The 15,375-nt window shown below is 40.6% G+C and overlaps 1 protein-coding gene across 1 annotated transcript in view; it reads right to left on the bottom strand.

The window, feature by feature from the left end:
• Positions 1-15,375, bottom strand: part of dtd1 (D-aminoacyl-tRNA deacylase 1) — a 62,731-nt gene that overhangs the window by 20,622 nt on the left and 26,734 nt on the right. Inside the window, exon 5 of the mRNA XM_061977209.1 lies at positions 13,649-13,822. Within this exon, the coding sequence (XP_061833193.1) occupies positions 13,667-13,822 (156 nt within the window). The 3' untranslated portion in view covers positions 13,649-13,666. The remainder of the gene's footprint in view (positions 1-13,648; positions 13,823-15,375) is intronic.

The raw sequence follows: 15,375 nt of genomic DNA, 5'->3' as shown, positions 1-15,375 counted from the left end.
TTCTGTCCATAAAAGTTATGAACAGAATCGGTGACAAAGGGCAGCCTTGGTGGACTCCAACCCTCACTGGAAACGTGTCCGACTTACTACCGGCAATGCGGACCAAGCTCTGGCACTGAGCATACAGGGAGCGGACTGCCACAATCAGACAGTCCGATACCCCATACTCTCTGAGCACTCCCCACAGGACTTCCCGAGGGACACGGTCGAATGCCTTCTCCAAGTCCACAAAACACATGTAGACTGGTTGGGCAAACTCCCATGCACCCTCAAGGACCCTGCCGAGAGTATAGAGCTGGTCCACATATCCACGACCAGGACGAAAACCACACTGTTCCTCCTGAATCCGAGGTTCGACTATCCGGCGTAGCCTCCTCTCCAGTACACCTGAATAGACCTTACCGGGAAGGCTGAGGAGTGTGATCCCACGATAGTTAGAACACACCCTCCGGTTCCCCTTCTTAAAGAGAGGAACCACCAACCCGGTCTGCCAATCCAGTGGTACCGCCCCCGATGTCCACGCGATGCTGCAGAGTCTTGTCAACCAAGACAGCCCCACAGCATCCAGAGCCTTAAGGAACTCCGGGCGGATCTCATCTACCCCCGGGGCCTTGCCACCGAGGAGCTTTTTAACTACCTCAGCAACCTCAGCCCCAGAAATAGGAGAGCCCACCACAGACTCCCCAGGCACTGCTTCCTCATAGGAAGACGTGTTGGTGGGATTGAGGAGGTCTTCGAAGTATTCCCTCCACCGATCCACAACATCCGCAGTCGAGGTCAGCAGAACACCATCCTCGCCATACACGGTGTTGATAGTGCACTGCTTCCCCTTCCTGAGGCGGCGGATGGTGGTCCAGAATTGCTTCGAAGCCGTCCGGAAGTCGTTTTCCATGGCCTCACCGTTGTCCCAATTGTTGTATGTTGTATGTGACTTTAAACCATAACCAACCATGCATCAATATAGCTCTCGTCTCAAAGTAGGTGTACTGTCACATCACCCCCTGACTTATTTTGACTTTTTTGCTGTTTTCCTGTGTGTAGTGTTTTAGTTCTTGTCTTGCGCTCCTATTTTGGTGGCTTTTTCTCTTTTTTTGGTATCTTCCTGTAGCAGTTTCATGTCTTCCTTGACCGCTATTCCCCATGCCTGCTTTGTTTTAGCAATCAAGAATATTTTAGTTGTTTTTATCCTTATTTGTGGGGACATTGTTGATTGTCATGTCATGTTCGGATGTACTTTGTGGACGCTGTTTTTGCTCCACAGTAAGTCTTTGCTGTCGTCCAGCATTCTGTTTTTGTTTACTTTTGAGCCAGTTCAGTTTTAGTTTAGTTCTGCGTAGCCTTCCCTAAGCTTCAATGCCTTTTCTTAGGGACACCCGTCTTTTGTTTAATTTTGGTTTAAGCATTAGACACCTTTTTACCTGCATGCTGCCTCCCGTTGTTCCCGACATCTACAAAGCAATTGCTGCCTTATTTGTGGGGACATTGTTGATTGTCATGTCATGTTCAGATGTACTTTGTAGACGCTGTCTTTGCTCCACAGGAAGTCTTTGCTGTCGTCCAGCATTCTGTTTTTGTTTACTTTGTAGCCAGTTCAGTTTTAGTTTCGTTCTGCATAGCCTTCCCTAGGCTTCAATGCCTTTTCTTAGAGACACCCGTCTTTTGTTTAATTTTGGTTTAAGCATTAGACACCTACCTGCATGCTGCCTCCCGCTGTTCCCGATATCTACAAAGCAATTAGCTACCTCCTGCCGCCTACTGATATGGAGGAGTATAACGTAGTAAGTCTGCCGATCTCCAGACAGTAGAGATACTCAACAACGGCACATTATTTGCGGATTATAATTACTGGTTTGCAAAAAAATATTTTTAACCCAAATAGGTGAAATTAGATCATCTTTACTTTTTGTGAATAACTTGACTAAAATACAAGAAAAGACAAACCATGTGTGCTTATTGGAGGACATTTAGATGTTAACTGGCTGTGCAGCTTTGCACAGGACTGCTTGTATCTGAGATTATTTTTTTTTTTTTGGAGGTTTTAGATGCAAGCCGATTATATAATTGTACCAAACATGGCAAGTGTGATTTCAAGCTAAGGAGAGTTAATATATCAATCAATCAATCAAAGTTTATGTATATAGCCCTTAATCACAACACACGTCTTTGGTAAAGATTCCCTTGTGTTGAAATGTTTCTTCTGTGTATGAAGCTGCAGTTTTGAGTGTGGTTTTAGTGCCAGCCTGATGGCGTTATCCCTTCATGTGCGTGCCTGCCACTGAGTTCACATGGGGAGAAGGGCTGCGCCACTGGAGCCAGCAGCAGCAGAAGAGACACAGAGGGACATGACTCAGTGCCTCCCGGTCTCTTTTCTCCTACAAATTGTCTGTTCTGGAAGACGAACTGCGTTCAACTTGCAGTGACCTCTTTTCCTACACATCTTATCGACAGATTCACTGAGAGTTGCATGTCGAGCTGAAATTCATGTGCTACATTTGCAACGGACGTGCAAAACTAACAACCACATGTAAATTTAATGACGTGACAGAATAAGTGTTGTTCGTCTTGTGGGTGCATGAAATAAGTGAAGTGAAGAGAAGTGATTTTATATTTATAAGCGCTTTGCATAGTGAAAGCCATTATCTAAGTTACAGTTAAACCAGTGTGTGTGGCACTCGCAGCAGGTGGGTAAAGTATCTTGCCCGAGAACACAATGGCAGTGACAAGGATGGCGGAAGCGGGGATCGAACCTGGAACCCTTAAGTTGCTGGCATGGCCACTCTACCAACCGAGCTACGCCACTCAATGAGCAGCTTATTCTGTGACAGATGTGTCCAAACATAGAGATGTCCGATAATATCGGACTGCCGATATTATCGGCCGATAAATGCTTTAAAATGTAATATCGGAAATTATCGGTATCGGTTTCAAAAAGTATAATTTATGACTTTTTAAAACGCCGCTGTACGGAGTGGTACACGGACGTAGAGAGAAGTATAGAGCGCCAATAAACCTTAAAGGCACTGCCTTTGCGTGCCGGCCCAATCACATACTATCTACGTCTTTTCACACACAAAAGTGAATGCAAAGCATACTAGGTCAACAACCATACAGGTCACACTGAGGGTGGCCGTATAAACAACTTTAACACTGTTACAAATATGCGCCACACTGTGAACCCACACCAAACAAGAATGACAAACACATTTCGGGAGAACATCCGCACCGTAACACAACAGAACAAATACCCAGAACCCCTTGCAGCACTAACTCTTCCGGGACGCTACAATATAGACCCCCTATAACCCTTAACCCCCCCAACCCCGCCCACTTCAACCTCCTCATGCTCTCTCAGGGAGAGCATGTCCCAAATTCCAAACTGCTGTTTTGAGGCATGTTAAAAAAAATAATGCACTTTGTGACTTCAATAATAAATATGGCAGTGCCATGTTGGCATTTTTTTTCAATAACTTGAGTTGATTTATTTTGGAAAACCTTGTTACATTGTTTAATGCATCCAGCGGGGCATCACAACAAAATTAGGCATAATAATGTGTTAATTCCACGACTGTATATATCGGTATCGGTTGATATCGGAATCGGTAATTAAGAGTTGGACAATATCGGAATATCGGATATCGGCAAACAAGCCATTATCGGACATCTCTATCCAAACAGAGACAAACATGTCAGGCTATTGGTTTCTTTTTTATATTACAAACAATATTTGAATATGTCTGTGCCATGTCACACTAATATGATATTTCCTTCAAAGAGCTATCGTCTTCTGCAGTGACACTTTCACTTGTCAGAGAGTTACACATTTCTGAGAAAAACAGCCTTGTTATGCATGTCCACTGTAGAGGACACTAGCTCTCAGGGCAATATAGTGTCACACTAGTGTAGAGATGGTCTAATCTGATAAGTGTTTTTCTTTTTTTTCTCCAACTTAACTTTTGCCTGTCCCAATAGACACACCAATGAGCTTGTTTCTTCTCATAGGAAGTTGCCATTAGTTAAAACTTTGTGACATGATACAATGCACATTAATGAACATATAAAGTATAAATGTGACAGATTGTAGCCAAAGGCTTATTTCCATCTGCATCTCATTGCAAAGAAACAAGCCCAAGGCTCCCACTCAGTCAGCATTATAGTGAGTTATATTTCTTGCACTTATTTTTGTTGTATTTATCTGACACAAGTGAAAAGCTGGTCCCTGAAAATAATGCCTACCGTATTTTTCGGACTATAAGGCGCACTTAAAATCCTTTTTTTTTCTTCTCAAAACTCGACAGTGCGTCTTATAACACGGTGCGCCTAATGTACGGAATAATTCTGGTTTTGCTTACCGACCTCAAAGCTATTTTATTTGGTACATGGTGTAATGATAAGTGTGACTAGTAAAAGGCAGCCAAACATAAGAGATGCGTGTAGACTGCAATATGATGGCAATATGACTTAAGTAAACAACACCAACATTTTATATGTTCCATTGAAAATATAGAACATTACACATGGCGCTCAAAAATCTAGCAAAATGTTTTCATACGACTTTGGTCGGCTATGAAGCCGCTCCGCTTGATGGATTGTACTGTGCTTCAACATAGGAGTATTATTATGGTGTGTGTATAAGGTAAGACATATTATCTGCGGTTTTATTTCGCAATATTATGCAAAAGCAACTTTTCTTACCTTCTGGTACCTGCTGATCTGTATTTGGGATCTGCATAAATCCTGAAAAAGTAGTCGATAATCTTCTTCTTTTTCTCTATCTTCTTGTTGTGGGACATTCATCTTCCGCTGTTGCCATTTCTAATATAAAGTAGTGTAAAGTTCTTACTTATATCTGTCAGCAAACTCGATATGAAAGCGCTAAAACATACCGGTTTAGTAAGTTTACATTATTCACCCAAGGAACTTTAGAGAGTTTCTGTCGGACGGTTTTTCACGGGACACATTTCCGGCGTCGTTGTTTTCGGATGAGGAGATTCTGCTCCTTTATTGATTGAAGTAAAGTCTGAATGTCATTAAAACAGTTAGCTCTATCTTTTGACACTTCTTCCACTCCCGTCCTTGCACGCTACAACAAAGATGACGGGGAGAAGACGCTGCCGAAGGTGAGCCACGTAAATAAGACCGCGCACAAAACGGCGCATCTGTAAGTGACTGTCAGTAAGCGGCTGGAAGATGATCTGTAAAACATAATCTGTTTTATAATAATCATAGCCTGTTCAGTGCTAGACTGCTTCATCCCAAGTGCAGGACTAATAGACTCAAAAACTATTTTGTCCCACATGCCATCAGACTGTACAACTCCTCTCTGGGGGTTAGGGGGGGTACTAGGATGACAGAGGATGCAAAACAATAACATATACCCCCATTATTTATTATTTACTTTTTAAATGATATCTCAATTCTATACACTGCTGCTGGAATTTTAATTTTCCTGAAGGAACTCTCCTGAAAGAATCAACAAAGTACTATCTATCTATCTATCTATCTATAATCTATGCAACATTTTGACTGAAGAACCACCATTACATGTTATGTAGACCGCAAGGAAGTGTTTTCAAAAAAAAAATAATAATAATAATATGACACCTTTAATGCGCCCTATAATCCGGTGCGACTTATATAGTATATGAAAAAAGATAGAAAAGAGACCATTCATCGGCAGTGCGCCTTATAATTCGGTGCACTCTATGGTCTGGGAAATGCGGTACTTTAAACCGGTCCGTAGTGCAAAAAATGTTGGGGACCACTGATCTACATAACATGTAGTGGTAGTGCTTCTGTCAATATTTTGCATATATTTTGCTTTACAGGCCATCTTCAAGCTGCTTTTTGACTGTCGCTTCAGGATGTGCCGTTTTGTGGGCGGTCTTTTTTATGTGCCAAAGTCTTCCTCCAGGCCACGCCCACTTCGACTGCGTCTTCTCACAGTCAGCGCTTCTATATCAAGTCTACTGAGAGATATACTGTAAGTTATGGATGTCCCGATCCGATATTTGGATCGGATCGGCCGCCGATATTTGCCAACAAATGCGTATCGGCAAGGCATGGGAAAATGCCGATCCAGATCCAGTTTAAAAAAAACTCCGGTCCGTGTTTTCCAACGCACCTATTTAAATAATACATTCCACTTTTCTGCTGCTCCCTAATTTCCGTTCCGCATTTTCCAGCACACCTTCAACACATCCACAGGTTTGTGGATTCTCACGCAGTTGCTTTTAGACACGACAGAGAAAACAGTTTTCGTCATCATTGATCAAATATTGTAACGTCTGTCGAGACGCTTATCTCCATTCGGTGCCACACGCCCACACCATCAAAATGCAGAGGCAAACATTTCCAGATCAACACCGTATGAAAAAATTAGTGATTTTTTTAGTTGTGATTTCCTTCTCTGCATGAAAGTTTAAAAGTAGCATATACTAATGCAGTATGAAGAAGAATGTTTTAATGTAGACATGCAAGCCTTGAAAGAACATTTTGAAAATCAAGACTACATTTCCTGCAAATGGGTGCATTTCTACCCTATATTTTAACTTTAGATTTATTCTCATATCAAACTCTTTTGGCTGTCTTTTTGACACTTACATCCGGCGCCCCCCTCCACACCCTGGATTATAAATAATGTAAATAATTCAATGTGATTATCTTGTGTGATGACTGTATTATGATGATAGTATATATATGATAGTATATATCTGTATCATGAATCATTGTGGACCCCGACTTAAACAAGTTGAAAAACTTATTCAGGTGTTACCATTTAGTGGTCAATTGTACGGAATATGTACTTCACTGTGCAACCTACTAATAAAAGTCTCAATCAATCAATCAAAACACATAGAATCATCATACTGCTGTGATTATATGCATCAAGTGTTCATTCAAGGCTAAGACAAAATATTGAGATATATATCGTGTATCGCAATATGGCCTTAAAATATCGCAATATTAAAAAAAGGCCATATCGCCCAGCCCTAGTTCAATGATTCCATTTCTGTTTATCATGTATAATTTTGTCTATTTTGTGTTTATCCTTGAATAAACAGGTCAGTTTCTTGTTACCAACCATTGTATTATTCAAACTCCCCTAATTCAGCTGGCTAGTTGTTATCAAGAGTACTAAAACCCTTTTCAACATGATTCTGACAACTGAGTAGGCTAAATAACTTTAAACTTTAATACATGCTCGGATAGGCCAGTATCGGTCAGTATCGGTATCGGTCAGTATCGGTATCGGATCGGAAGTGCAAAAACAATATCGGTATCGGATCGGAAGTGCAAAAACCTGGATCGGGACATCCCTACTGTAAGATAGAACTATATGCTACTTTTTATTAGAAATGGTCCATTGGAAGACTTTAGCATGCATGTGCGAGCCAGTCTGACCCACTACAAGAGGATAGAAAAAATAAGGAACTTGCACAGATGACTGCAACTTTGGACTACAACTGAACTAAAATTGCGGACTCGCGCAAAGCTCTTTGGGTAAACCTCCACCACAACTATCTCAAATTCCGAACTGCTTGTTTGGAACAATATTAGAAAAAGGCAAGATTGTTTTGCAAATATCTCTGCAATATCTCTGTGGTTTGATTTAAAATTTTCAGGACTCATGGGGATCCTAAATACACAAAAACAAGTACCATCAGGTAAGAAAAGATGGTTTTGCCTGTGACATACACATTGGATGGCTCTTTGACAATAAAATATTTATTTATAAGTTGTGTTACGCTATTTCTTAAAGGGGAACTGCACTTTTTTGTAATTTTGCCTATTGTTTACAATCATTATAAGAGACAAAAACACATATGTCTTTTTTTTTAGGATTCCTAAAATGATAAAAAAAAACGCTTGCAAAATGCAGCTAATGGGAGTCACCGTTGTAACCTTCAAAGCCCTCTAACACAACTTCAAAAACCTCCATCCACGTTTTGTATACACACTGCAAGTATATATATAATGCAGTGACGTGTGGTGAGGTTGATGGCTGGTGAGGCACTGACTTCATCACAGTCAGATTTACAAACATATGAACCCTAAAGAGTATCTTATTCACCATTTGATTGGCAGCAGTTAACGGGTTATGTTTAAAAGCTCATACCTGCATTCTTCCCTGCTTGGCACTCAGCATCAAGGGTTGGAATTGGGGGTTAAATCACCAAAAATTATTCCCAGGCGTGGCGCCACTGCTGCCCACTGCTCCCCTCACCTCCCAGGGGGTGAACAAGGGGATGGGTCAAATGCAGACGACAAATTTCATTACACCTAGTGTGTGTGTGACAATCATTGGTACTTTAACTTAACTTTAACTTTACACATACAAACTGTAGCACACAAAAAAGCACATTTAATAAAAAAAACGTTATTATGGTCTTACCTTTACTTAGAAATTAAGTCCATGCGCCGCAACTAAAGCCCTCACTTAAACTTTCCACGTGCAAGATTGAATCTATTTAAAAAAGTGTAACCGAGGGTTTATAAATGTCGCCTATACTGTATGAAACTACAAAATAACAAACACGGAGGCTCCAGTTTACACGAGGACCACTTTACTTTCTTTCAAAAACCTCCGCAACGTGACATCACTTCCGCTCTTAGCGCCTTCAAAATAAGAGCTCAAGGCATATACTGTATAACAGCGCATAACAGGAACTTAACATCACAAAGAGGAAAGCCCATGAAAATATGTTACAAAAGTTATTTAATAAGAAGCCAAAAAGTGCAAAAACAATAATGTTCGTGTTGGAGGAGTTGTGAATTAGATACAACTGTACCTAATGTTGTGGCCCTGCAGTCATTCACAACTCCTCCAACATGAACATTATTGTTTTTGCACTTTTTGGCTTCTTATGAAATAATTTTTTAAAATAGATTCAATCTTGCACGTGGAAAGTTTAAGTGTGGGCTTTAGTTGATATAACAATTCTACAGTGGGGGTGCAGGAGGCGGGGCTACTGGAGCCTCAGCCAGTGTGTCTTTTGCAGCCGTTTTATGATCGCTCAGCACAAGAAATACTTTACACACATACAGTTGTTGACAAAATACACTGTACATTATATACCTCAGCTAACTAAACTATGGAAATGTATAATATAGTTCATATAGCAATACGGTCTCACTGCATAGCAGGCCAGCAGTTAGCTGAGTCCGTAATCCATGTTGAGGCACTGAGTGACGTGCCTCCACTGGCTGCTGTTCACCGCACCGTCTCTTCTCAGTATTTGAACGGCAAATGTGAAAATTCAGCGATTTTGAATAAAAATAATCTAAAACTGTTGAAATTAAATGGAAAATAACTTTATAGTATAATCACTGGATACATAACAATTAAAAATTGTTTTTTTCTTTTTACATTTTTTTTCTTTCTATTATGGCAGGTGAGGCGGGGCCTCACCTGCCTCTAGTGACTGCACGTCACTGATATAATGTAGTAAGAGACACGTTCTTAACAATATTTTGATAATTTTTTGCATTACCGGAACTTCTATCCTGAGCGCATTTATTTCCGTTTCCATTGCAGCGCACTTCCGACTTCGGCAACAAATGTGTGTTCCTGCTTCCGGAAACAAACTTGAGTGTGTTCCAACAGTGGCAGACTTGGTAATAGACAACAAGAATGACTGTTTTTGGACAAATTAGGATTCATAACCTTATCTTTTTGAACCTGAATATACGGAGGATGAACTGCTGCTTATAGAAGCGAGAAAGATCACAGGGTGAAACGTTGTGGTCGGCGTGACTTGACGCTGTGAATGCGGAAGCTGGAGCCAAGCTATGCTGACATAAATGGCGAGCTTACCCAAAATCAACTTGAAAAAACTTCCGTGGCCAGCGTGACCAAACAGACAACTGTTCATCGAGAGAGTCACTATAATATAAAACATGATACATCAAAACACATCATGCCTCTTATTACAACAATATACACTGTCGAACTGGCTGTGTACAAACAAAACATGAAATGTGGGCTGATACTTTACAGATACTGTAATATGAATTTGCATGTTTTTCAATTGCTGTCCTAACGCACTGTGTATTGCATTACAAACTCTATAGCGATTCAGCTGCTGACGCAAAAGCTAGCCTTCCTCTTGCCGTAGCTAGTTTATGGCTGATTCCGAAGCATACCGTGACGAGACAACGTGTTACTACGCTAGATTAACAGTTCCTCAGTGAAAATTATATTTCGTTGTACTTGTGTAATGACAATAAAGAGCATACCATATACAGTAGTCGTTCTTAAAGGGGAACATTATCACCAGACCTATGTAAGCGTCAATATATATCTTGTTGTTGAAGAAAAAAGACCATATATTTTTTTAACCGATTTCCGAACTCTAAATGGGTGAATTTTGGCGAATTAAACGCCTTTCTAATATTCGCTCTCGGAGCGATGACGTCACATCGGGAAGCAATCCGCCATTTTCTCAAACACCGAGTCAAATCAGCTCTGTTATTTTCCGTTTTTTCGACTGTTTTCCGTACCTTGGAGACATCATGCCTCGTCGGTGTGTTGTCAGAGGGTGTAACAACACGAACAGGGACGGATTCAAGTTGCACCAGTGGCCCAAAGATGCGAAAGTGGCAAGAAATTGGACGTTTGTTCCGCACACTTTACCGACGAAAGCTATGCTACGACAGAGATGGCAAGAATGTGTGGATATCCTGCGACACTCAAAGCAGATGCATTTCCAACGATAAAGTCAAAGAAATCTGCCGGAGTGTGTGAGCAATTCAGGGACAAAGGACCTCGGTAGCACGGCAAGCAATGGCGGCAGTTTGTTCCCGCAGACGAGCGAGCTAAACGCCCTGGATGTCTTGGCTCACACCGTCCCTTATGCCACCGAAGATGATCAAGAGAAGAATATCGACCCTAGCTTCCCTGGCCTGCTGACATCAACTCCAAAACTGGACAGATCAGCTTTCAGGAAAAGAGCGCGGATGAGGGTATGTCTACAGAATATATTAATTGATGAAAATTGGGCTGTCTGCACTCTCAAAGTGCATGTTGTTGCCAAATGTATTTCATATGCTGTAAACCTAGTTCATAGTTGTTAGTTTCCTTGAATGCCAAACAAACACATACCAATCGTTGGTTAGAAAGCGATCGCCGAATTCGTCCTCGCTTTCTCCCGTGTCGCTGGCTGTCGTGTCGTTTTCGTCGGTTTCGCTTAAAGTTAAGTTAAAGTTAAAGTACCAATGATTGTCACACACACACTAGGTGAGGCGAAATTATTCTCTGCATTTGACCCATCACCCTTGATCACCCCCTGGGAGGTGAGGGGAGCAGTGGGCAGCAGCGGTGGCCGCGCCCGGGAATCATTTTGGTGATTTAACCCCCAATTCCAACCCTTGATGCTGAGTGCCAAGCAGGGAGGTAATGGGTCCCATTTTTATAGTCTTTGGTATGACTCGGCCGGGGTTTGAACTCACAACCTACCGATCTCAGGACGGACACTCTAACCACTAGGCCACTGAGTAGGCTTGCATACGGTTCAAACTGATATGGCTCAATAGCTTCAGTTTCTTCTTCAATTTTGTTTTCGCTACCTGCCTCCACACTACAACCATCCGTTTCAATACATGCGTAATCTGTTGAATCGCTTAAGCCGCTGAAATCCGAGTCTGAATCCGAGCTAATGTCGCTATAGCTTGCTGTTCTTTCCGCCATGTTTGTTTGTGTTGGCTTCACTATGTGACGTCACAGAAAAATGGACGGGTGTTTATAACGATGGTTAAAATCAGGCACTTTGAAGCTTTTTTTAGGGATATTGCGTGATGGGTAAAATTTTGAAAAAAACTTCGAAAAATATAATAAGCCACTGGGAACTGATTTTTAATGGTTTTAACCATTCTGAAATTGTGATGATGTTCCCCTTTAAAATAACAATGTCGCTGCAGCTTGGTTATTATACAGGTTACGGAACGTAAATGAAGCATCCTACGCGGTTTGTGAAGGCATTTTTAAAGTTTAAAGTTAACATTTAAAGGCAGAATGGATTTATCCCATTAGTTGTCTTGCCAGCCACCAACAACGAGCCGATTTTAAAAAATTAGAATGCAAAAAAAAACAAAAAACCTTTTGTCTTCTTGTCTCTCATTAAGAGTGTGACATTTTTAAAAAGTGCAGTTCCCCTCTAGGTTGAAAACTTTGGGAAACCTTGGAATACTGTGGGGCGTAGCTATAGAGTTCTTACCGCCCTGCAAATAAGTGCAATCAAATGCAATGGAAACTAACTGATATAGAGGTGGCTTGAGCGAAGTTGGCACGTTGTGTAAATTGTAAATAAAAACAAAATACAATATATTTGTAAATCATTTTCAACTTATATTCAATTGAATACATTGCAAAGACAAGATATTTATTGTTTGAACTGAGAAACTTAAATTTTATTTGCAAATAATCATTAACCTAGAATTTAATGGCAGCAACACATTGCAAAAAAGTTGGCACAGGGGCATTTTTACCACTGTGTTACATGGCCTTTCCTTTTAACAACACTCAGTAAACGTTTGGGAACTGAGGAGACACATTTTTGAAGCTTTTCAGGTGGAATTATTTCCCAATATTGCTTGATGTACAGCTTAAGTTGTTCAACAGTCCGGGGTCTCCGTTGTCGTATTTTACGCTTTATAAGGTGCCACACATTTTTAATGGGAGACAGGTCTGGACTACAGGCAGTTCAGTTTCCAAAATCAATTTTAAATGTGGACTCTTTAGACCACAGAACACTTTTCCACTTTGCATCAGTCCATCTTAGATGAGCTTGGGTCCAGCGAAGTCGGCTTTTGCATTACATAGTAGAGTTTTAACTTGTAATTACAGATGTAGCGACAAACTGTAGTTACTGACAGTGATTTTCTGAAGTGTTCCTAAGCCCATGTGGTGATATCCTTTAGAAACTGATGTCGGTTTTTGATACAGTACCGCCTGAGGAATCGAAGGTCACGGGCATTCAATGTTGGGTTTTAGGCCTTGCAGTGATTTCTCCAGATTCTCTGAACCTTTTGATGATATTACGGACCGTAGATGGTGAAATCCCTAAATTCCTTGCAATAGCTCTTTGAGAAATGTTGTTCTTAAACTGCTGGACAATTTGCTCACGCATATTGTTCACAAAGTGGTGACCCTCGCCTTGTCCCTGTTTGTGAATGACTGAGCATTTCATGGAAGCTGCTTTTATACCCAATCATGGCACCCACCACCTTAGCCTGTTCGCCTGTGGGATGTTCCAAATAAGTGTTTGATGAGCATTCCTCCGCTTTCTCAATCTTTTTTGCCACTTGTGCCAGCTCTTTTGAAACATGTTGCAGGCATCAAATTCCAAATGAACTAATATCTGCAAAAAATAACAAAGCTTACCAGTTCGAACGTTAAGTATATTGTCTTTGCAGTCTATTCAAATTAATTTAGGTTGAAAATGATTTGCAAATCATTGTATTCTGTTTTTTATTTACGATTTACACAATGTGTCAACTTCACTGGTTGTGAGTTTTGTATATGAACAACCATATATTTTAAAATGCCTTTTGCTGAGGATGTATTCAAAACATGTACATTTATGACTGACATGCAGAAACACTGCCTTTGTGTAAATTGTCAAGAGTTGCAGATTTTTGTGCTTATGCTTACCTCACCCAGCCAGGTTAATTAGGTCTCTCTCTCTGAAGACACATCACCCTCTGCACCACTACTGGCATTGGTGTCATGTCGGGAACGCATGGCACCCCTCTCCCTAGCCGACTCTGAGGGGCCCTTGGAGCGTGTCTTCTCTTTCCTCTGCTGCTGCTTATCCTGCTTGGACAGCTAAAAAAAAAAAAGTTGATCTGTTATGGTTTCTTTCATGTTCCTTTAATTAAATGACAAATAATGCTTCTGTATTTTTTTTATAAGGTCAAGCTTAAGAGGCTCAAACCCAGCTTACGTCTTGTCACAAATACAAGTGACGTTTTATGGTGAAGTGAATTATATTTATATGGCGCTTTTTTCCAGTGATTCAAAGCGCTTTTACATAGTGAAACCCAATGGTTACATGCAAGCTCCCAAAAATTATCTTAACTATACAAAAATAAAATAGCTAGTTATATTGCCACACACACACACACACACACATCTTCTTTTTAATTAACTTTTTTGCCATCATTATGTATTCCAAACGTGAGGCAGATTCTTGTGATGGCAGTGCATCAAAGAAAAGGAAGGTGAAAAGAGAAGTGAAATTAAACGTCACTTTTAGTTCATGCTCTCTGCCAGAGTTTGGCTATTGTGTCAAAGCCTGGAGCCACCTTAGTCATTCGTTCTCGTTTCATGCTGTCCCACTTGCGCTGATGTCTATAAAATAAATATTATTTGTCCACGACATTTTATACAGGACTGTTTTGTCATGATAGACCAGGAAGTAGGGCTGGGCGATATGGCCTTTTTTAAATATCTCGATATTTTTAGGCCATGTCACGATACACGATATATATCTCGATATTTTGCCTTAGCCTTGAATGAACACTTGATGCATATAATCACAGCAGTATGATGATTCTATGTGTCTACATTAAAACATTCTTCTTCATACCGCAATAATACATGCTCATTTTAAACTTTCATGCAGAGAGGGAAATCACAACTAAGTCAATTTAGCAAAAGTGTATTTATTAAACAGTTATTAAGCAGTGGCACAAACATTCATGTCATTTCAAAACAGAAAGTGCAAGATTGTCAGAGACATTTTAAAACAAGCTATGAGTGCACTTTTGTGCATGATGTCACTAAGATGACAAATCAAAACAACACTAAATTAAAGTGCACTTTTTGTATAGAACGCCACTATAATAGTTTAAAACAAATAAAGTGCACTTTTGTGCATGATGTCACACAAGATATTTCAATAACTGTAAAATAAAAATGAGCTGCATAATAGGAAATCAAATAATGTATGTCCTTCGCTATGTGGTAGGTTCCTGCGGACGCTATCTCCTTCTGTTGTTGACTATTTTTTTCATACGGTGTTGATGTGGAAATGGTTGCCTCTGCATTTTGTTGGTGTGACACCGAACGGAGATGTTGACATGCGGAGTTTCAAGCACTTCTTATTCTCTAGAAGTGACTTTTCAAATGATGCTACATATTAGCAGTAATGCTACTTTTTGTAGCAACACTTTTGCCCACACTTGACAAATTACGGTTGTCTGTTCGACATATTCCCAATTGAAGCCAAACCACCGCCAGGCGATGGACCCCCTGCTGGTTTTCTTGGGAATTAATTCTTCCTATTTTTTGATACCAGATTTGCACCTTCTTTCTCTCGTATTACCACAGCTAACGTTACCATGCCGCTACCTCTCTGCTCCAAGAGGGCGTATACG

The sequence above is a fragment of the Nerophis lumbriciformis genome, linkage group LG16, assembly GCF_033978685.3.
Source record: "Nerophis lumbriciformis linkage group LG16, RoL_Nlum_v2.1, whole genome shotgun sequence".
Classification (NCBI taxonomy): Eukaryota; Metazoa; Chordata; class Actinopteri; order Syngnathiformes; family Syngnathidae; genus Nerophis; species Nerophis lumbriciformis.
This window is presented reverse-complemented; position numbering and strand designations above follow the sequence as displayed.